This window comes from Coenobita brevimanus, chromosome 86, assembly GCF_032717465.1.
Source record: "Coenobita brevimanus isolate Jiangsu-jjx chromosome 86, ASM3271746v2, whole genome shotgun sequence".
Taxonomy (NCBI): domain Eukaryota; kingdom Metazoa; phylum Arthropoda; class Malacostraca; order Decapoda; family Coenobitidae; genus Coenobita; species Coenobita brevimanus.
This window is the reverse complement of record NC_137039.1, coordinates 25,403,315-25,426,959: the sequence shown is the minus strand read 5'-3', so window position 1 is coordinate 25,426,959 and position 23,645 is coordinate 25,403,315. Positions and strand designations below refer to the sequence as shown.

The window sequence follows — 23,645 nt, the reverse complement described above, 5'->3', positions numbered from 1 at the left end:
ACACACACACACACACACACACACACACACACACACACACACACACATCATTTAGCTGACTCCCATAATTTTTCACACACACACACACACACACACACACACACACACACACACACACACACACACACACATCATTTAGCTGACTCCCATCCTTTGTCACACACACACACACACACACACACACACACACACACACACACACACACATCATTTAGCTGACTCCCATCCTTTGTCACACACACACACACACACACACACACACACACACATCATTTAGCTGACTCTCATCCTTTGTAACACACACACACACACACACACACACACACACACACACACACACACACATCATTTAGCTGACTCCTATCCTTTGTCACACACACACACACACACACACACACACACACACACACACACACACACACGCTAATCGTTATCTCTCAATTAGCCGTTGCTCCCTGACCCCGGCACGACGCGAGAACACCCATTGATTCCGGCTCGGGTTACGGAGGGGCGGAGTGTAGGCGACGGTGGGGCCTGGTGTTGTCTGACACACACACACACACACACACACACACACACACACACACACACACAGCCTTTATTGCCTGCATCGTTAAAAGCCACGTTCGTTTAAGTGACAGTGGCACATGCTAACGTTCTTAAAATTTTTGATCTTGTTCTAATAAATTCTGATATCAACGTTTACGGTGTCAGTGCCGCTCCACCTACAGCACCCATCTTAACAGTCCATCTGAACAGTATATGCTGCACTATATCTACCTTTACTGGGTGTACTGAGCAGGTTGTATCGCTCACTTTTTCCTTATATCATTCACCACCATCCCAGTCCATCATCCCTTCTGCTCTCTGCATATTTACTGCACCACTGACGTTGACTTTGTATGTATGTGTGCAGCAAAACTCCACAATCTGGGAAACGTTTTTAACGAAGCTGCTCACGCAACTATAGGACTCCAATAATTAACATTTCGAGTTTGATCAAGAGTGATGTCCTCTGAGGGAAAGCTTTTTTCCCGCCACCTCTGAAACCTCAATGCCAAACGCCCCAGCCAGGGCCACCACCAGGGAGCGCATTCAGTGAATCCAGTCGGCTTCTAGTATAATCTATGACATTCTAGAACATCAGCGATAAAAAAATTACCACAGGAAGTTGGCAACTTGACCGCTGGGATATCTTTCGACCGAACAAAATCGTATGCCTTCAGCCTGAATAAACTAGGAAAATGTGTTCACATCAGCGACAGAACTATTCGGAAAAGATTTTTATCATCTGACAGCCAACATTTTCTTTATCTGAAGGCAAACAAATATTCAAACGTGCCCATCACCACGTAGGGAGGAAATCCACACACACACACACACACACACACACACACACACACACACATATATATATATATATATATATATATATATATATATATATATATATATATATATATATATATATATATATATATATTTCACTGTGATAGCTTCCAGTTACAAAAAACAATCTGGTATTACTTTTAATCAAATACCAAAGTGTGTTCGTCATTATGAAAGGCTTAGTCAAGATCGTTTTCGTCTCACCTTATAAATAAATAATTGAATAAAGATCGGTAAGTAATCTGAAATCTGACGTTATCCTGAGTATCAAACAGCGTCGACGGCAGGTAAAGGGTTAACTCCTTCAGTCCGAGGACGTAAATTTTGAGGTTAGTCTTTCTACCAAACGATTTTTAAAAGCTTATAATGAGATTTTCCGAGCTGAAGGGGTTACCAACCATCCTCATTAATCCCTCCTACATGACAAACCTTTCCTAAGTTGAAAATCGTCCAGAGGCAGCAAAAATAAACAAATATGACGTCCTCTGGGTGGAGATACAAGGGTGTACGAATGAAGGAGTATTAATTTTGTTTCAGCCCATAATAGACCTGGTTGTTTTGGAGATGTCTTATTGTTAGCTCTGATCTAAACAAACACCTACTGTTCTATGACACTTCAGTCGGAAATCAATAATAACGGTAACACAGCACTCGTAAATACCATACCGTATGTTTTTTCCTGTGCCTTTGGATCCGCCATCGCCACTGGGTATGTGCAGCCTTAGTATTTGTAAACAAAGTTACGATTTATGTATTGCTAGCCGACTTTTTTTTTTTTTTTATAAATAACAGAACGGAGGAAGGAAAAACAAATGAGCAAAAAAAACTAATCCATACACCAGATTACTGGTGTCCTCTGTTCATAAAATATCTGTAACAGTTAGACTTGAACAGTTGTGGGTTGAAATTTGGGGGGAAACAACTCTGGGGAAGCGAATTCCAGAGAGATGCAGTTCGGGGAATGAAAGAAATCTGATAGGCAGAAGTTCTGCAATATGGCTGAGTGACATTCCTGTCATGAGTGCTAACAGATGCCCGTGTAGCACGAGGGAAGGCATGGAGAGGTGGCACCATGGACGCAACTTTGTCGGAGCATTTGCCAAAAAAATATCTGTAAAATAATGCAAGGGAGGCAACATTCCTTCTTACTTGCGGGGGAGGTAGTTTATATGTAATGGCAGGGTTGTTAATGATTCTAACAGCTTTATTCTGAATTTTGTCTAGTTTTCTTAATGCAACCTCTCCACAACCATTCCACAAGGGTGAGCAATATTCAAGCTGAGAGCGCACATGACTCTTATAAATTATAGCTAACTGCTCATCGGCGAAGAAGTTACGGACTCTGTACAATAATCCGAGTTTCTTTGAGGCGGTTTTAGCAAGTGATCTGACATGAGAGGTCCAACTGAGGGCACTGTTAAGTGAGACGCCAAGAATTTCAATACTTTTGGAGATGGGAATATTAGTAGCACTGAAGGTAATGTACGAATCTGGCAATATCTGTCTGTTAGCAAACTGTATATATTTAGTTTTATTAGCATTAAAAGAGACAAGGTTGTTTTGTCCCCATTCACTGATTGTAGATAGATCTTGATTTATGGAGATGGCTGTACTGAGTTGAGAGGTAGAGATATTAGACTTAGTAAATGGATGTCTGAGTGTGAATGAACTATGTAGTGTTGAATCATCTGCATATGAGTGAATGGGATTGTTGGTGACAGATAAGAGATCATTAATATGAACCAGAAATAGGGTTGGCGCCAGAACTGATCCCTGCGGCACGCCAGCATTAATTGAGTGGAAATTGGAATATACATCATCTACTTTTACTCTTATTTTCCTGTCACTAAGATATGAAGACATGAAAGGAACAAAAGACGTTAGTCCATAGCAAGGGAGTTTGGACAGCAGGGAATGGTGCCATACCCTGTCGAAAGCTTTAGAGATATCAAGAGCTACTGCATGAGTTTCTCCAAAAAGATCAATTGTTTGATGGATGGTATGAGTTAAGAGATTGAGTATGTCAATGGTGGATCTTTCGTGGCGAAAACCATATTGTCTATCACTAATTAAGTTGTTGGATTCAAGATGTTTAACAAAATGCTTATGTATTGTGTGTGGTGAGTATGATATGCTGGGCGTCTGGGGGAACAAAACACCCCAGTTAGATTAGCAAGCACTTGTGCAGAGGCAAGGACTGGGGCAATACTGATGAGTGCTATATTTCGGTTCTCATTGATTTCTGAAGGAAGTGTCATGGAAGAATAGGTGTTTGTACAGATGAGAGCTAACAATATAATATCCCTCAAATAACTGTATCGACTACGGGATGAAACAAGAATTACACCTAAAAAGGTATTGAAGCTGTACCCAGTACGAACACAACCAACTTTTCGCTGCTGTGAACACATTTTCATCTCCCAATCAAACCAACATTATCTGACGTAGCACGGCTGAATTCTATGGCAATCGTTGACGGATTTAAAATGGTCTTGGTAACTCCTCGTGCTGCTACGGACGCTCCACGGTATTGCATTCAGGTTAGCGCCAAACAATTTTGTTTAGGTGCAAAAAGTCCCAGCCAAGTAAGCCCACCTTTACTAACCTAGGCTACTAGTTTCACTGGACTGGGCGAAAATTTGACTGGGAAGACGGCTGCCCATTCACTGCAGAAGTTCACACTGTAAACAACCGCCAGCCCGGCCCAGGTATGCCCTCGGATCAAAACTAACACGGCTGTGATGGACGCAGAACTAATGGCACTGGCATTAGCGATAGTGACACTCGCATGATATAGACTACAAACAGCTATCTTGCTTTATCACTGACCACTCTCCCGAAAAATACAAAGTGGCCTTCGTGCATTAATTATTGTATTGATATCTTCATTCGTCCACCAGAAACCTACCCACACAGGATCATCCCGGCCACTGGACAAAAACCCTCGGGTACTAAGAAAGGACTGGGTGAAATTTCAGCTGGTGTGATGGCGACTTTAACCATTTGACTTGTCCATGGCCTTCGTGGGCTTTGGTGTTGCACTGGGTATTATAAATGAGGCGACGACAAAGTGTATTACGCAACTTGGAATGCATTTATTAGCCTCAGAGTCAGGGAGAAGTCTTACAAATGGCACGATATAACACCGAAACTCGACAGCTTATGAAACTTAATTAATATTCATCGTGGCCAAGTGGCGTGAGAAAGTACTGATCTGTTGCCCGATAGCATGCACGTTCGATCCCACACTGAGCTGGGAATCGTCTGATGGTATGCACTTCGTTAAACAACAGACTTTACTGATCATCCACAAGATCCACCGACATGTCATAAAAAACACCCCCGTTAATACCACTACACCAGCCCTGAATGTGACAACTCTAACATATATTCAGTGCGGACGGTGGGTATTGGTGTCGAAATGATATGTGTGGGTGTGTAGTGCTTAAGAGGGCTGCTGGGCCTCACAGAATGGACCGTTGAATTTTATGCCCAGAGCCGGGATAAAAAAAGAAAAAAATCCAAAGACCAATAATAACCTGAAGTAAATCAAGTGAAGACCATAATAAAAAAAAAAAAGTAATCATAGTGAGGGGTTTTAAATGCATCAAGTCTCACTGACCTTTCCTTGCTCCATAAATGCGGCCCCAGGAATTAATGGAGTGTGTGGTGAAATGCTGAAGCATGGGGGAGAGATAGTAGTAGAATGGATGTGGAAGATGTCCAAATTGGCCTAGGAGGAAGGTAGAGTCCCGGAGGATTGGAAGTCAGGCATAATTATTCCCTTGTACGAATACAAAGGAAAAGGGGAAAAAGAAGTGTGTGGTAATCATAGAGGCATTTGTCTTCTTAGTGTAATAGGAAAAGTGTATGGTAGGATACTTATTGACAGAGTTAGGGAAGTAACAGAGGAATTAGTTGGAGACGAACAGGGTGGCTTTAGGAAGGGAAAAGGTTGTGTAGTTCAGATATTCATTCTTAAATCCTTAGTGGAAAAGTTTCTAGAGAAGGGAAAGAAGTTGTATGCAGCCTTCATGGATTTGGAGAAAGCATATGACAGGGTGGATAGACAAGGATTGCAGAAAGTATTAAGAATATATGGAGTAGATGGGAAGTTGTTGAATGCTGTGAAGAGTATGTATGAGGGTGCTAATGCTGCAGAGCGTGTGGATGGTAAACTGTGTGAATTTTTCTCTTTGAAGGTTGGGTTGAAACAGGGATGTGTCATGTCTCCATGGTTGTTCAATCTGTACATGGATGGGGTAATAAAAGAGGTGCAAGGTAGGGTAGTGGATGTTGGAGTGGCCCTGGTGAGAGAGGATGTGTTTGGAAACTCCCTGTACTGTTGTTTGCAGATGATACTGTGTTGTTGAGTGAAGACGAAGGGGAGCTGCAAGGCTTGGTGGATGAGTTTGAGAAAGTGTGTAAGAAACGGAATCTAAAGGTGAATGTAGGGATGAGTAAAGTGATGGTCTTTGAGAGAGGTGAAGTTAGTGAATGTACAGAGAGGTTCGATGGTGAGGAATTGGAAAATGTGAGTACGTTTAAGTACTTGGGTAGTGTGATGAGTAAGGATGGAGGTTTGGAGGGTGAAGTGCTTGAAAGGGTACAGCAGGGAAGAAAGGTTGTTGGTTCCTTGAAAGCAGTGATAAGAAACAGGGAAGTGAGCATGGAAGTGAAAACGTTACAACATGACAGTATTGTGATACCAATTTCTTTAGTGATGTCATTTCTACCCAGTCCCACATTTGCGATTTAATACTAGCTGGTATGGATTTATTCATACCAAGTCGACAGTTCACTAAAAGATCGAACTCTCCAAAATGGTTTGATGGCAACTGTGCCAGAGCAACAGCTCAAAAGTCATCAGCATATAACTATTACTTGAAATCAAAAACATCTGAATCACTCTCTCAATTTAAAATTGCTAGAAACCATGCAAAAGCTGTAATAAATCTTGCTAAATCAAACTTTCTTCAAAACCAAACATCAAAACTACTTAACAACCCTAATGACAATAGAATATTCTGGTCAACTCTCAGTTCTTTCGATAATAACTTTAACAAGTCATCATCCATTCCCCCACTAAAATCTCCAGACGGCAACATTAAAAGTGACCCGTATGGGAAAGAAGATATCTTTGCCAGTACATTTGCCAGAAATTCTACCTTAGAGGAAGCAACCAGAATGTCCCAGCACTAGAACTTGCCTCTCTGGACATTGTTCCACTTAAGATACAGACAAAGTACGTGAAATCCATCCTAGACAATTTACCTACCAACAAAGCTCCAGGCCCAGATGGAATCCCACCAATTGTTTTGTAAAAATGTTCCCCAGAACTTGCCTCTGTTCTTGCAAAATTATTCAGACTATGCATACGTACTTCTTCATTCCCTAATTGATGGAAAGAAGCCAATATCCACCCAATTCCAAAGAAAGGAAGTTCCTCTGACCCCTCTGATTACAGACCAATAGCTGTCACATCTTCTCTTGGTAAGGTTTTTGAAACTGTAATTAATAAGCACATACCGTAGTTAAACATCTTGAATCCAACAACTTAATTAGTGATAGACAATATAGTTTTCGCCAAGAAAGATCCACCATTGACATACTCAATCTCCTGACTCATACCATCCATCAATTAGTTGACCTACATGGTGAAACTCATGCAGTAGCCCTGGATATTTCTAAAGCTTTCGACGGAGTGTGGCACCGTTCCCTGTTGTCCAAACTCCCTTGCTATGGACTAAACTCTTTTGTTCCTTTGATTTCCTCATATCTCAGCAATAGAAAAATAAGAGTAAAAGTAGATGATGTATATTCCAATTTCCACTCAGTTAACGCCGGCGTGCCGCAGGGATCAGTTCTGGCACCAACCCTGTTCCTCGTTCATATTAATGATCTCTTATCTGTCACTCACAATCCCATCCATTCATATGCAGATGACTCAACACTTTATAGTTCATTCACACTCAGACATCCATTTGCAAAGTCCGATATCTCTAACTCTTACCTCAGTACAGCCATCTCTTTAAATCAAGACTTATCCACGATCAGTGAATGGGGACAAAACAACCTTGTCGCATTTAATGCTAATAAAACTAAATATATACAATTTACTAATAGGCAGGTATTGCCAGAATCGTATATTACCTTCAATGCTACAAATATTCCCATTTCCAAAAATATTGAAATTCTCGGCGTCTCGCTTAACAATGCCCTCAGTTGGACCTCTCATGTCAGATCACTTGCTAAAACCGCCTCAAAGAAACTTGGATTATTGTACAGAGTCCGTAACTTCTTCACTGACGAGCAGTTAGCTATAATTTATAAGAGTCATGTGTGCTCTCAGCTTGAATACTGCTCACCCTTGTGGAGTGGATGTGGAGAGGTTGCATTAAAACAAGTAGACAAAATTCAGAACAAAGCTGTTAGAATTATTAATAACCCTGCTATTACTAATAAACTTCCTCCCCTACAAGTAAAAAGGAATGTTGCCTCCCTTGCGTTATTTTACAGATATTTCTACAGCAAATGCTCAGACGAAGTTGCGGCCATGGTGCCACCTCTCCATGCCTTCCATCGTGCTACACGGGCAGCTGGCAGCGTTCATGACTGGAATGTCACTCAGCCATACTGCAGAACTTCTGCCTATCAGAATTCTTTCATTCCCCGAACTGCATCTCTATGGAACTCGCTTCCCCAGAGTTGTTTCCCTCCAGACTTCAACCTACTGCTGTTCAAGTCTAACTGTTACAGATATTTGAAATAATTTTATGAACAGCGGACACCAGTAATCTGGTGCTTGGATTATTTTTTTCATTTGTTTTTTCTTCCTCTGTTCTGTTATTTAAAAAAAAAAAAAAAAACTCTAACGTATGGAAGTGAAGCTTGGACGTTGTTGGAAGGGCACAAGTCAAGAGTGAGAGCAGTGCAACTGAGTTATTTAAGAGAAGCCTGTGGAGTCACATGGAGAGATATGCTGACAAATGAGGATATAAAGGAGCGTTGTGGTGTGGATGTGGATGTGATAGGAAGCGTTAGGAGGAACACACTGAAGTTGTTTGGCCATGTGGAGAGGATGGAGAGTGAGAGACTGACGAGGAGTGTATGTGAGTGAGGTGGAGGGGGGGAGAGGGAGGGGGAGGCCGAGGATGAGACGGAGGGATGGAGTGGAGAGGTATATGAGAGAGGGGGATGTGAGTTGAGATCAGGGCGGTGAAATGGTGGGGGACAGGGCGACGTGGAGGCGATTTGTTTGTGGCCACCCTGTACGGATTATGGCGTCTGGTAATAGATAGATAGATAACCACGACAGGAAGTAAATACGTTAAAGGTTCTCCTAAAACTTCGATATGAGTGGAGAAGAAATGGGATAGGCTGGGGTGGGGTGGGAATGGAGTGGGCGGGATGACCTTGGGAGTGGGAATAGTGCACCCAGGGAAGAGGACAGTTGTAAGCTGGGTGTACGGGAGCGGGGAAGGCTTAGAACAATTTGTATATGAGGGAGCAACGGAGCGACATGAGTAGAACGCGAAACCTTACACAGTGAAACACTTAAAACAGCAACATCGTCCATAAGGAAGAGGAATGTACGATGTCACCAAAATTCATCATCATCGTCAGCATGACCACTTTCCTCACCTAAGAATGGAGTAAGAATAATAATAATAATAATGATAATAATAATAATAATAATGATAATAATAATAATAATAATAATTATTATTATTATTAGTAGTAGTAGTAGTACATTAATAATAATAATAATGATAATGATCATAATGCAATTTACCGTAAGGTCGATTCAGCACTTCTAACCGCGAGGCCCTGTAGCCACCTCGCTACTGTGGGTGTAAATGATGTAATAGCATGACATACAGCGATGTCTCTTTTCGGACTGCCACACTCCGACCCCTTACAATGGCGGCAAAAGTGGGTCTAGGTTAATGTGGCTACGATGGTTGACAAACAGTCATCATCATCATGTAAATGACAATAAGATGGAGCACACAGTGCAGCACCCGTGCCCTACACTGGGATTCAGACCGAGGCCTTGGCCCTACCCTGTGCCCTTGATCTTTGACTGATTTCTATCAAAACTGAATTAATTCGTCCTCAGCTGACTCTCCACCCATCCCACTAAGTTTGGTCCAGACTGGATGAAAAGTGCTTAAGTCTGTATCTGTAACATACAAGGTGTAATATGCATAAGAATGCGATGAAAAGGTCTTAGGTTATCCAGATCGGCAAGACTACACCTCACAAGCCCCAGTGGCGGATCCTTTAGAAAAGACAGATTTCAGTATCGACATAATTTATCTTAGCTACATACCAGAAGATACAGAGGAGCAATACTAAGAATACGTAGCTTAGAAAGTGGTATCTCAAGTCAACGAAAATACGCATAACAAAATCTATAAATACATAATTGGGACAGCAATTTCTTTACTAACAAGAACAATGATACTAATATAAAAAGCATCAGTAACACAACACGATATATAAAATATTTTAATGTGAAAAATCGCTGGGAAAGAGGAGTCACGAAATCTCCAGAGAACAATGACACTACGCCTGGCAAACTCCCACAACAGATCGCTTAGACAACAGATACGGGAGACAGCGGTGAGGAGTCCCACGCGGCGTCCCTCCCTGGTAAAACTTGGGGCTAATAATCTGCACTAATTGACATCTGCCCCCGCCTCTATAATTATCCAGGGGTAAGGGAGGTAGGGGCAGCGCCGTGGGAGTGCAGGATTCGAAAGCTTCCCGGAGACGCTCACAACAACGCCACCTAGGACATCATTTGGCGCCACTTAAGAAGGAAGCTTGTCATCGTCGCGTGCCGTGCCGTAAAAACAATAAAAGATGGAATGAAATGGGTAGGGTCCAGAAACGAGATCCTTCCCACCCTATTTTATCAGTGGGAAACTGGCTGTGGTGGTGGTGTCTATGCCTTTTGGCAAGAATGCTTGGTATAAGACGGAATAAAAACAATATTGCCAACATTCCCAGGGGAGTGCATGTTGGTCTCCACACATCTGCAATACACTGATATCCTTCTGTGCAAATTGTCATGGTGGTTGATCTATCTATCTATCTATTCCCAGACGCCATAATCAGTGGCGTCTGGCACTAGATAGATAGGTTAGATTTTGGGGGGGCTGTAGCCCTGGTGTATGTAGAAGGGGGGTGGAGAGCGAAGCAAGCCTACGCAGCTGGGGGGTACGGGGGGGCGCTGTAAGCCCCCCCGGAAAAATTTTCGGAAATTAAGCTGCTTTAGGGGCATTCTTGAGGCCTATAGATGAAGAAAAAGTAAAATAAGGTCTCATAGGCTATTAATAAGAAACTTATAGGACACATGAATACTGATGGGCCTAATACCAGGTATCAGTAAGCCTTATGATATAACGTGTACAAGGTAATTGTATAAGGCTTTTTTGCAGATAATAGTTTTTCTTCAATTGCTACCGTAGTATTATGTGGTATCATAACGGTTTCTTAGTCTTACCATAATAAATTTGATAATTCAAAGAAGCTCTTTATTCAATGTATATCTATATAGATATATAATAATTGCCAAGATTTATCTTCCATTACCGGTACTGTGATAGGAAAACAAAGCCATTCACAAAAAAACAAAAATTATAAAATATTATTCTAAAACAAGTAACTCCAATTCATAAATCAATTACATTATAAAACCATTTTGATAAAACAAAATTACAAAAAAATTGTATTCTATAAAAACTGATATCCTCCCATACAGTGACATAATGCAATGTGGATTTTTTTTTTTTTCATTTATTTCACAGTATTACTTATCAGTGAATGTAAACTAAAATTGCAGTTCATTGCAGAGAGAGAGTTTTAGCCTACTTTCCCACTCTGTACGTTTAGGACAATATATTTGCAACAATGAGAAATAGCCTAGGCCTAGCCAATTTAAAAATAAATCAATAAAAAAAATCCTGGCCTAAGCTTCATAAAATGACTACTGAAATAGTTTGATATAGGGCTACTTACACATGTCTGAATGGGTTCAGCTTTGGGGTTATCTGGGGTTGCTTCTGGCACCTCATTCCCAATAACAACCACTTTTTCTTGGCATTCATCTGAGTCATCTTTGGAGGTGCGGGTGCGAAAGAATTTTCTTATGTCACGCTGTCCCTGAGGATTTTTAGATGACCTTTTCATCACTTGAGTGGCTGCTGGCTGATATCCGCAAATGTATTATTGTAGAATAGCCTATAAAAGGGAAATGACATTCAGTTCCGACAGTCGAGTGTCGACTGAACCAAGTACTGCTGACTCTTTGTATAGAGTATAGGCTAGATCTCATATCTGTAAAAACAAAAATGAACAGGTAAAGTGAGGTGGCTAGCAATACACCGGAACGTAGTAACGTCTATACAGCCACTGAAACCAATACATTCAAATAAAACCGAAAACAACACAGGATTTAGCCACAGTTCACAGACACTTCTCAATGTAAACAAACATTCCGAGTTCCGATACTCTGAACATTCGAATTTGTGAAAAATTGCATAGATCAGATATTTTAGCCTGCATAATCCAATTTTAAAGCTCCGTGATTAATATATACCATATTATATATTGTAAATATATAATAAGTCTGACAAATGTAATACATTCTTGCATTCTTTGTGCAATAAATATATTTCAAAGAAAACCAAGCTTGGAAAAAGTATATGGGAAACTAATATATTATAACTTATGATTTGAGTCATAGGTTTACGTAAATTGTGAATAACTAATCACATTATATAGCTATAAATAATATTGTATTAAACTAATATGGATGCACGAATAAAAGTGGATTGGCTTTAGGGGGTTGGGGGAAAGCTAGATGGGTCAATGCCGAGCGGCAAGCATACTATGTAAGCTGGTGATTTTTTATTATTATTATTTTGGGGGGCTCCAATTTTGGGGGGGCTGATTCCTTGATCTGGGGGGGCTAAGCCCCCCCTAGCCCCTCCCCCTTGGTGACGCCACTGGCCATAATCCCGTAAGGGGTGGCCATCTGACTTCGTGTTATCTGTTTTACGGGGAGGGGCACTAACCCTTCACCAACCCACTTGCTGACACGTTGGGAGCACGTATGGTTTGGTTATATGGTTACCACCCAGCGTTGTAAATGGTTTCTTGGCTTACAGGAAACCATTTGGCTTGTCACTCAATGTAAAGCCACCTGTAAAGGAAAGAAGAGCAATAAGAAGCGACAGGAAAGATGGGAGAAATTGGAAGAGAGGAGGGCAGGCAAAGAAAAAGAATGATAAAAGCTAAGGAAGAAGTAGGCAGTACTACATCAAGTGAGTGGATCTCAAAATTCTCTCGTTTATATGAAGTGACGTTTGGCCCCATTAATCTCTTTAAAGTACCTAAATAAAAAAAGAATAAAAAGGGTGTGTGAGCCTAATGGCCTAAGGACCAATACAGTAGTGAGAAAGGAAATGATGAAGAAATAAAGGAATGGCGCCAAGCTGACAAAACGGTCGGAAGAAAGAAACAAAGGATATACAGTAGCTCTCGGGTGAGGAGACCTAAAAATCATCAGTCTTACATCTGAATGAGTAGAACAACTATCAAGCCCTCTATTTTTTTTCTTTAAGATATTTAGAGAAACTCAAATAGTGTCCAACGTTCGGAGATACGGGATGACACAAAAAATTGCAATTGATTCCCTGTTGTGAAGATTTTTTTCTAAGGAAGAACAAGCGATATGAGAAGAATCTGGACGCTCCTCTCCGTTCTTTTCCTGCAAAAATAAATATCAGTTACGGGAGGCAGCTGATGGCAAGTTTATTTGTGCATCAGCCCCCGTGTTGTAAGAGTTGCTAGTCAGCCTCCACCACAAGAACTGTACATTGAGGCCATCACATCCTTGCACCATTACAAGGTGTGTTGTTCGTATGTGTGGGTGGGGAGGTGTTCTAGCACACACTACAGTCTCTTTCAGTCTTTTTCTTATTACGCCAATGGAATACTTGAGGTGATGATTGTCTCCATAACACCAGGGATAAAACGCAATAATTCTATCATCATTATTTTCATCTCAAACGGCGTACCCAGTGAAGGGTATCACAATTATTCCCGCATCATCAAAGCCCTCAAAATCTAGGCTCTGTCACACAAGATTTATATATACAATATGTACTATATATATATATATATATATATATATATATATATATATATATATATATATATATATATATATATATATTGAGGTACAGTGGTAAAGTGTGCGTTTTCGTACACTGAAGAACGAGGGTTCGCGCCCAGCCAGGGTAATAAACTTTGGGAGCGTTCTTCATGCCACGTACTGCATTGGCGGACACAAGGGGTGCTGTGGTTGAACCAGTGTCGCATACGGTAAAGTATGTTTGCACCCACTCGGCTTGCGCGGGCCGGTTACACTCGGTTCACAGACTACACACACATCCAAAGCCACTCCAACACAACAATTACACTTACAAGCACTTCCCACCATACGTACAGTCTCTACCAGACAGCATAAGCCACTTGGTAGAGATACATTGGCTGTATCGTCCCGACTTCGGTCGGGATAGACAGGTCCTGCAGTGGACACTCAAACGGCTGATGAGATGAGATATATATATATATATATATATATATATATATATATATATATATATATATATATATATATATATATATATATATATATATTTCGCATTAGTACAGGTACTTCAGAACTGACCGTCAAAAGTCAGAGCTTAGTTACATCTTCACGTATTCTGTTTGGGTCAGTCTTTTCACCGAGGCCACCGAGAGCCACCTGACCTGACCAAACCTAACCCCGCTTTTCTAGTGGCACTCGGTGTCTCTCGGTGGCCCTCGATGTCTCACGGTGGCGCTCGGTGTCTCTCGGTGGCGCTCGGTGTCTCTCGGTGCCCCTCGGTGAAGAGACTGACCACCCTGTTTTGATGATACAGTCAAGTGTTTCCCCCAGATGAACAAAATAATCCAACACTAGAAGCACTGTAGTAACTTGGTTGTGTTTGTGTGTCCCTCAGCGTGGGTGTGGGCGTGGTGATGTGGGCGCTGACGAGGGCAGTGGCGGGGAGGAGGGGCCCTGGATGCGACTCAACCCACAGCTGTACCCAGTGGTGAGTATGACGCCAGCCTTACTTGTCACCAGCAGTCACAATCACCAGCCTCTCTCTCTCTCTCTCTCTCTCTCATGTATTTACTAGTTACAGCCACTAGGTACTGAATCACAACTCAGTACGGGATCACTTGTTAATGAAATATGCATAAGTTATTGAGAATTGTTTATACATACGCCCGGGTACATTCGTCAGTTACGGTCGTCAGTCACGTACTGGCGTAAGTTATATATTTATTTATGAAGGAAGGGCACGTAACAGTAAATAAACTTCCCATCACACATACAAGGACAAACCTTACGAGGCAAATTGTCTTAAGTGTACTGTATCTGTAATTTGCACCTGACCCGCACTTTGAGGTTAGGTTTAGTTACCTATGGTTAGATGTGGCCAGGTTTGGTCTGGTTTGGTTTGGTTAGGTTTGTCTTGGGTAGATATGAGTAGGTTAGGTTAGGCTGGATTATTTTAGGTTTGGATACGTAGGGCTGGGATGCGTTAGGTTGTAGCACCTGGCTTCACCTCACCTAAGCTAGCCTCACACTGTCCAGGTGTCCCGCGACCTCACCTCCGTCAGCTCGTCCATGGTGCGGGCCTCCTTCAGTGAGTCCTACGCCGCCGCAGCCGCAGCCGCAGCTGGTGTTCTCCCATCCACCGCCGCAGCAGCAGCAGCAGCAGCCGCAGCCTACCTCCACCCCCACCCATACCTCCACAAGCCAGAGACACACTTCCTCTTCCCAGGAGCTGGTTAGTTCACACAAAATGTATTAGATGTTAAGCCTTTAACCCGAAGACGTGTTTTTATTGGATTCTTGCTGCCTCTAGAAAATTTTATGTAGCTTAGGACAGACTTCGAACTAGAGGGGTTAGATATAACTGAAATTATTTCTTTTACCGGTAGTTCTTCATAATAAAATCGTCTGGAGTTTGCAAGAATATTTAAAGATAAGTCATTGCGCTAAGAAGCTCCATGTGAATTTGCATACATTGTACATATATATATATATATAGTGTATGTGTGTGTGTGTGTGTTTATATAAGTACAAACCTTATAGATTTAATAAAATTTTACAATCGCCATCAAAAGTCCTGCCTCCTCCTGTGCGTCTGTCTCCATGGACTTCGAACATCAGTCTGGTTTAAAAAAAAAAAAAAAAAGAAAAAAAAAAAAATGGCGCTGGTCTGTGGCCGGATAAAGTTCTCCGTGTTGGTTGCTGTGGGTTCACCAGACTGTTTCTCAAAATCTTTGGAGATGCAAGAGGGGCAACAGGACGTTTGCTGCTGAAGGTACGGTCGCGTTTACAGATCCTTTACAACCTCACGAATCCTTGTCATAAAATAGCTTGATTATGCATAGATCACGACTGAAGTGATCTGGAATATCACTTCAGTAGTTTGAAATCCCAGATTTACAAATTATATAAAAGCCTAACACAAGCTTGTTAAACTGATCAACCATCATCAAGGGGTTTGAAGTCTCGTTTCCTTAGTTCGGAGCCACAGACGTGTAAAGGCAATACCAAATGGGACTGTTCCACGCAGTGAGTACTCTATCCTTTTTGTTCCGTGTATCTTTTGCAGTAGCAACAAAACTTGCATTATACAACACAGGACAATATCAACGAGGTACACGCACATAATAAGCTGGAATGCAATAAATGCAAGGGACCTACTTATATCCTACTTATCTCCCTCCATATCTCCGACGAACTGTCTTTAATTCTTTTCTTCCGTCCCGTTTCCTTCCTTTTCTCCCTTTCCATTTTCCACCGCATCTCCTTCCCTTTCTTTTTTGCTGTCTTTTTCTCTTTCCCTGCCTCTCTTTCTCCCTCTCTTTCTCTCTCATGCAGTGAAAGGGTCGTGAACTATACCCAGTAAATATCCCTCAGTGCCACAACACCATACTTCATTCCCACCCTTCTACCGACTTCTTTGGCGCTGGAGAGGGATGTCTTCAAGTGATGGCACCGATATAAACGAGCGGTGGAGCTGCCCAGCTTTATAAATCCCTCCTTATCTCCCTCCCTATCTCCCGAAAGGAGAGCCGTGGGCTGCAAGAGTGGGGCAACTTCAACCTGAAATTCACTGTGTTTATACTCAGATGAACCTGGGGCTACAACTAAAACAACAACAACAACAACAACTACTACTACTACTACTGCTACTACTACTACTACTACCAACCCCTCACTGCTGTCCCCTCCCCTTCCCTCAGGCCTGGGCTTCGGCACCCTGTTCGGCGGTAGCGAGGGTGCCCTGAAGGCGTGCAGGCGTAGGAAGGCCAGGACGGTGTTTAGTGACCACCAGCTGGGCGGCCTGGAGAAGCGGTTTGCAGCCCAGCGGTACCTGTCCACACCTGAGAGGGTCGAGCTGGCTACATCACTCAACCTATCAGAGACGCAGGTGAGGAGGGAGTTATGTTGAGTTAGGTTGGAGCAAAACAGTATGAGGTTGGATTTGGTTACCTTAGATTGGACTAGGCAGGATAACGCTAGATTTCTTTGGGTTTAATCAGTTTTGTTTTATGCAAGGAAGGAGGAACCAAAGGAGCCCGCAAGATTGTTCCCTCCAAGAGAAAACAAACTCAAGATAACTGACAGCCAAATTCAAGATCTATTCATTTCAAGGTTAGGTAAAAGTACGGTTGGCTTAGACTGAGTTAGGTTGGGTTGCACTGACATGGGTAAAATATTTTATATTGAACTGAGATGGGTTGGATGGAGGTTAAATGGCAAACTTCTGTGTCTGGTACCAGGTGAAGACGTGGTTCCAGAACAGACGGATGAAACACAAGAAGCAGATGAGGAAGCACGCTGACGACAAGACCCCTGGCAGCAGCAGCAACAGCAACAGCAACAGCAGCGGTAGTGGAGGCGGTGGTGGTAGCGGCGGGGTGGAGGAACAGCACTCACAGCACCAGGCACATCATCCCAGTGCACACCTGGGGCCTGCCTCACCCCTTGATACAGGTAGGAAGAGCAGACACAGCACTTGACTGAACACCATACTTAACCGCAAACACAGCACCAAGCCTAGCACCAGACAGAAGTGGGAATAGTAGTCACAGTACCACACAGCACGAATCTTGTGTGTACATCAACCCTCTATTCCATTCAGCTGAGGCAGGAGCAGACTCAGAAACAGACAACAAAAGACACAGCCTCAGATACAATACTTAAACAATCTCCTGATCCCCTCTCACCCCTCGATACAAATAGATATGTGTCAGACCTGCTCCTTGCACCTCCTGACGTACAAATGTCCTTTTTTTTCCCTACAATAATTTCCTTTTTTTCCTACACATGTCCTTTTTTTCCCTACAGCTATATCAGATACCTGTTACTCACCTGCACCCCTCCTTTTCACACATACGTGCCCTATATATTATCTCTATACAACCACGCCAGACACTTGTTGCATTTGTGATCCTGTGTCAGGTTGGAAATACCCAAATCAAAGCACCATACCTGTAATTTACACCTGTACTATACATGTACACTGCATTACTGTACCACATTTGTATCTCTCGTTGCCTAATGCCTCTTCCTACTCTCACACACACACACACACACACACACACACACACACACACACACACACACACACACACAGATGAGAGAGAGAGAGAGAGAGAGAGAGAGAGAGAGGCCATTAACCCTACTGTCTCCATCTCTCCGCAGCAGTGTCTCCGTGCACGACCACAGCGCGAGACAGCGACCTCTCCCACTCAGACTACGAGGACGAGATCGACATTGTGGGCGTGCCGGGCGACTCCAGACACGCCCACCCCGCCCCAGGGCTCCCCCACCCCGCCCGCTAGGAGGCCATAAACATACTTTTAAAATTAGAAACGTATTTTAGGTATTACTCAGCCCTTTTCCTGTTCCCCACACAGCCCTCTTCCACGTCTTCACCACAGCCCTTTTCCACAGCCCTTACAGCCCTCATTAAGTAACGTAATTAAGGTCTGTCCTTATTTCCCGTTACCCATACAGACCTTTTTCACAGCCCTTATGATTATGGAAAGGGAATTTAGGTCTGATTCAGCCCTTTATTCCTACTACTGATACTGCCCTTTTTCACAGCCCTTACAGCCCTTCATATGGAAACGTAATTTAGGTCTCATTCAATCCCTAAGTCGCCAAAAACAGTCCTCATTTAGGAACCTTTCGAATACGACGCAGTTCCTCTCTCCCCACTACCCACAAAGCCCTGTCCCACCCAGCCTCTATCTATAAAGGGACGTAATTTAAGTCGCACGTAGCCCTCTGTCACGCCTAAAAAAAACTTTCCAATTCCTCACATTAACTTTCATTTAAAAACGCATGCAGGTAGGTTTTATATACAGCCTTTTTCCCGCCCTTCACAAGAAATGAGCACTTACAAACCCTTTTACCACGTCTCGCACAGTCCATATGTAGGTTTGTACCGTACGCAGCACTTACACCTCCTTACCTACTCCACTCCTTCCCCACGTACGACCCTAACTCAACAACGTACTTTTACGTCTTTCACCAACCCTTTCCCGCCTCTAACACATCCCTTGCCCCTTCCCGATACAACCCTCCTCTTGGTCTAAAACAAACCTTATACAGCTCTCATCTATGAACATATTTAGTTCTTATACAGCCTTTCCCCACCCCAGCCCTCTGCTAGCCCTCCCAGCATCGTCCTCCGTGGAAGAGACTGTGGCTTCTTGTGAATCGAAATTTTTGGCTTGTGTCTCCCTGCTTGTTCTGCGATACAACACTGACTGCAGTACCCGACTGTCCTGGTATTAGAAGCCCTGATGTGGAGATAATAGGTGGGAGGAAAACTCTGTGAAAAGCTTAATTTTCCACCCATTTTATCCACTAATGATAATGAACTAGTTATAACTCGAAGTTCTTTCTTTTTCAACGACGGAATGAATTGTAGGCAAAATCGTGGAATATATCAGTACCATTCAGACATGAAACTGAGAGTCACATTACTTTATAAAGTTTAGCCATTCTTAAGGCTGATAGTAACTTAGAAACAAAGAGTGAATTATCCAGCCTTGGACGAGTGAAGATAGGGAAGCATTCTAGGGATTTCTATCAGCCTGGTTCATATCACAACAACATATCACCATTTATATACTAGTTCTGAAAAGTAAATAACGATTTACTGCATTAACATCATTGCATTATCACTAAAAATATCAGTGAAAGAAAAAAGTGATATCACTTATATTCATTCACTGTAGCTATAATGACAAAGATAAGACCGTATGTCCACATATTCTCAGCTGGACGAGAAAGCCACCACACCTCACATCAGTACTATACAGCCTGTGAGGAAAAATACAAAAACTCTTGACACAACTACATACAGTGCACAGTTTATGTCTCGTCGTACAAGACGCACTGTAACTCTTCTTGCATATTATGAACGCATAACCATATCTTACTCAGGATCCTACAAGACGACTTTGTTCAACTGAAGGGAAGCCTACAACTCTGAGGCCTGCTTCACACGAATGGATTTTTTCCGCACTGAATACTAGCCAAACAGAAGCTCGTCAAGAAGACCTGTCTTCGCATGAGCTTTTTTTTACCGCGCTTATAGATTAATAATAATAATAATAATAATAATATTATTATTATTATTATTATTATTATTATTATTATTATTATCATTATTGCTATTATTATTATTGTTATTATTATCATTAATGCCATTATTATTATTATTATTAATGATAATAATAATAATAATCATAATAATAATAATAATAATAATAATAATAATAATAACAATAAGAGTACGGTAAGATCTAATAAATTGTATAGCATTTCTTAATAATAAAACTGCTTTTTCATATAAAAGTATTTAAAAACTACATACTTGATAGAAAATACCCACAGCAACAACAGTGTCCTGCCACAGATGAACTACAACTGCTGTGGCCGCGCGGAAAATATCCCACCCGTGTGTAGTACTCCATAACCTTCTATAGTACCGCAGAACGCTGGGGACGTTGTGGTTTGGCAGAGCATGTGGACCGTGAATCTCTACCGCGTGGAAATTTTGCCAGTGTACTCCGTGTGAACGGTTCCATTTAACTTCATTAATTTCTAAGCCTCACGGAAAATCCGTGTGGAAAAAATCCGTTCGTGTGAAGCGGGCCTGTAGGATTGACTCCTGGAATGTTCAAATTTGCTTCACCTGAATAAAATAGTCCGGAATTAGCCTGAAAACCAGTTTGATCCACGGCAACGAAATGATTGAAATAGTTTCTGACATCCAGGCCGCACTAACCCAGCCAATGAATATGTTTGGGATGTGCAGTCATTTGGCTCTACCCTTGCCACTGATAAACTGTTAATTTATACTCGTAAGTTTTCATGAATGCCCCTTACGTGACACAGATATCTGATTACTCGAGGGATGGCTTCTTGAAAGAATGGTATTACTGGGAGTGGTTTATTATTCTAAGTCGTTGTTTCTTCACAAAGTTGGTTAGGGCTGGCTTGCGGTGGTGGGGACCCTGCCCAGTGTTTTGCCAACTTACGAGATATTTTTCCCCAGATATACTCCGTCACATCAAGGCTGCGTCCCAGATGTGTGTAATATACCAGGAGATACAACAGCTGTAAATGCAGTCAGCGATACAATTTCCCGTAGATTTTACACCGAACGACTTAATAGAAATGAAACAGTTCTAGTCAGCACTGTGTCAATATTTACTTTTCTAGTCACCCTCGTCTTGCTGCCACACAGTACTCCTCTAGTCATGATGCCCGACCCGGATTTTTATTTACCTACTTTTTTTTTTTTTTTTTTTTTTTTTACCTCTTCCGTCTGAGAGGCCGTTCAAGGTTACTGGATGTTGGTGGAAAAAAATGAATAATCAGTATCGCAGTGAAGTGATTACTGGAAACATTTTTTAATCCCTTAGATCAGAGAGGCCCTTCACGAGCTGAATAAAATCGCTTGGTGGCAGGAGTAAAAAGAAAGAAAGAAGAAAATGAAAGAAGGGCCAGAGAAAAAGCGGAAGGAGAAAGAAAAAATACTGATAGTCTCAATGATCAAGTCGAAAGTTAACATTTTCACAAACTTTCGTACATGGAACTTCAACCTCTTTAGCACTTACATTTTTTTTATCCTTTTTTTCTCCTGTCAAGCTGGTATGTGGCTTAATGGAGACTTCCGGTAGTAAAGCGGTAAAAAACACCCTCCATTAACCCTTTCAACGTTAATGGGTCATCACTTCTTCACTGTATTCTCACTGTATTCTTCACTGTATTCTTCACTATATTCTCACTGTTGCTCCACGATTTCATTTATATTAGGGAAAGCCTCATGTGGTGAAGGCATAGACACTTGTATCTGAAAATGTCTCTCCGGTACTGAGGTGATGAATCAAGTTTTTTTTTTTTTTTTTTTTTTGGCGAGTTTTCCATTTAACCACAGAAATTGACGAATTGACTGAAGATGCACAGATGAGAGAGAGAGAGAGAGAGAGAGAGAGAGAGAGAGAGAGAGAGAGAGAGAGAGATTAACGCCCTCCTACATGACACACCTTGCAAGGAAGGAGGGAGGTCAGTCAGGAGATACCAGATATTGAGAACAATTATTCATCATTCATCCAGCTCTGTATAGCCTCGTCAGGAACACTGGGAGACAGCACTACAATACGACATTCATTCTATATATTTATGGCAAGGGCGACCGATCACACGCCCCAGAGTAGCATTATGTGAACAATAACCCCCAACCAAACCCTTGGAACTGAACACTGGTGGGCTCTGTAACCCACTAGACCACCAGGCGTCCCTTTATTGATAGTTATCGTACAGAGTTGCAAATAATTAAAATATAGAGAATTAGCTTTTTTTTTTTTTTTTTTTTTTTTTTTTACTCAGTCTAATGTCGCTTGTAAGGAGCACTAAATCAAATGAAAGGATGGTGTTGCCCCCACTTACCGCACGTTCGGTATATATCAAAGAGCTAATTACTTCTCCCATGTTTGTTCGATACAGATCTCTCTCTCTCTCTCTCTCTCTCTCTCTCTCTCTCTCTCTCTCTCTCATACATAAGTTGTGCATCTTGGGTCAAGTTCCATCCTCTGAGGCCCACACCGCCCAAAGCTTTCGGCGTTTAAATAAAAAAGAAAGATCGTGTTGAAATATATTGTATAAAGGCATACAGAGTTACATCTGTATATTACATGAACAGAGTCGTTTGACTAAGTTGGCTACCTGTGATTATAAGTTTATATATATATATATATATATATATATATATATATATATATATATATATATATATATATATATATTTTACCCTTACGCTTCAGAAAACATAATTTCCCTTAAAAACTTTAAATTCTCAACATACACATAAACATGATCTCCTAATTAGTCTCTGATGATTCTCTGCTGATTATATTTCTTCAATATTAATTTTGAGTTGTCTATGTTAATTTTCTCCCCCCCTCAGTCAAATCACACTTGTCTAGAATATTTAAAATGTATGTTAATTCATCCGCAACCCAATTCATGTTGGTATATCAAAATTCTTGGCGGGAAAACAAAATATAATTAACCCCAAAGTGTAAGTTATATGTATTGTGAGCAGTGAATGTTGATAATGACTGATGATATTATTTTTATTCACATCCTGCTTAGTATATCCCTGTGCGTCCTTGGCTTGTATTATTGCTGGCTTAGCAGGCATTACGGCACCCTTTCCTTCGCGAATTCCGTCAGTACTACACATTATTATTATTCTCTTATGCAGTCCATGTGATGTAAAGAGGGACATGGTTTGAATCGAAAAATATAAGAGAATGTACAGTAATAATAATAATAATAATAATAATAAGCTGGGGCTTCTAAGCTAACGAGAATACAGGTCTAATTGACTGTCGCTGTGGGGGAGGCGGCGTGGGGAGGGCGAGAGATCCTATATACTACGAATTGGCCACCTCCGCCATTTTGTATCTTGATTCACACCGGTTTCCGAGGCTCGCACTTTGTTTTCCGGTTTATATTAGGTGGATCTGATATGCAAGGAACTAGGAGGGTCTGATCCAGCTCGGCCACTCATAAGAAACTGCCATCTAGAACCGCCCGC

General features: G+C 41.7%; 1 protein-coding gene across 1 annotated transcript in view; it reads left to right on the top strand.

Moving 5' to 3' along the window:
- Nucleotides 1-18,363, top strand: part of LOC145410740 (uncharacterized) — a 69,757-nt gene extending 51,394 nt beyond the window's left edge. The window contains exons 2-6 of the mRNA XM_080280845.1: nt 14,454-14,543; nt 15,080-15,290; nt 16,759-16,946; nt 17,299-17,512; nt 18,224-18,363. Of these exons, the coding sequence (XP_080136971.1) occupies nt 14,454-14,543; nt 15,080-15,290; nt 16,759-16,946; nt 17,299-17,512; nt 18,224-18,363 (843 nt within the window). The remainder of the gene's footprint in view (nt 1-14,453; nt 14,544-15,079; nt 15,291-16,758; nt 16,947-17,298; nt 17,513-18,223) is intronic.
- The last annotated feature ends 5,282 nt before the right edge of the window (nt 18,364-23,645 follow it).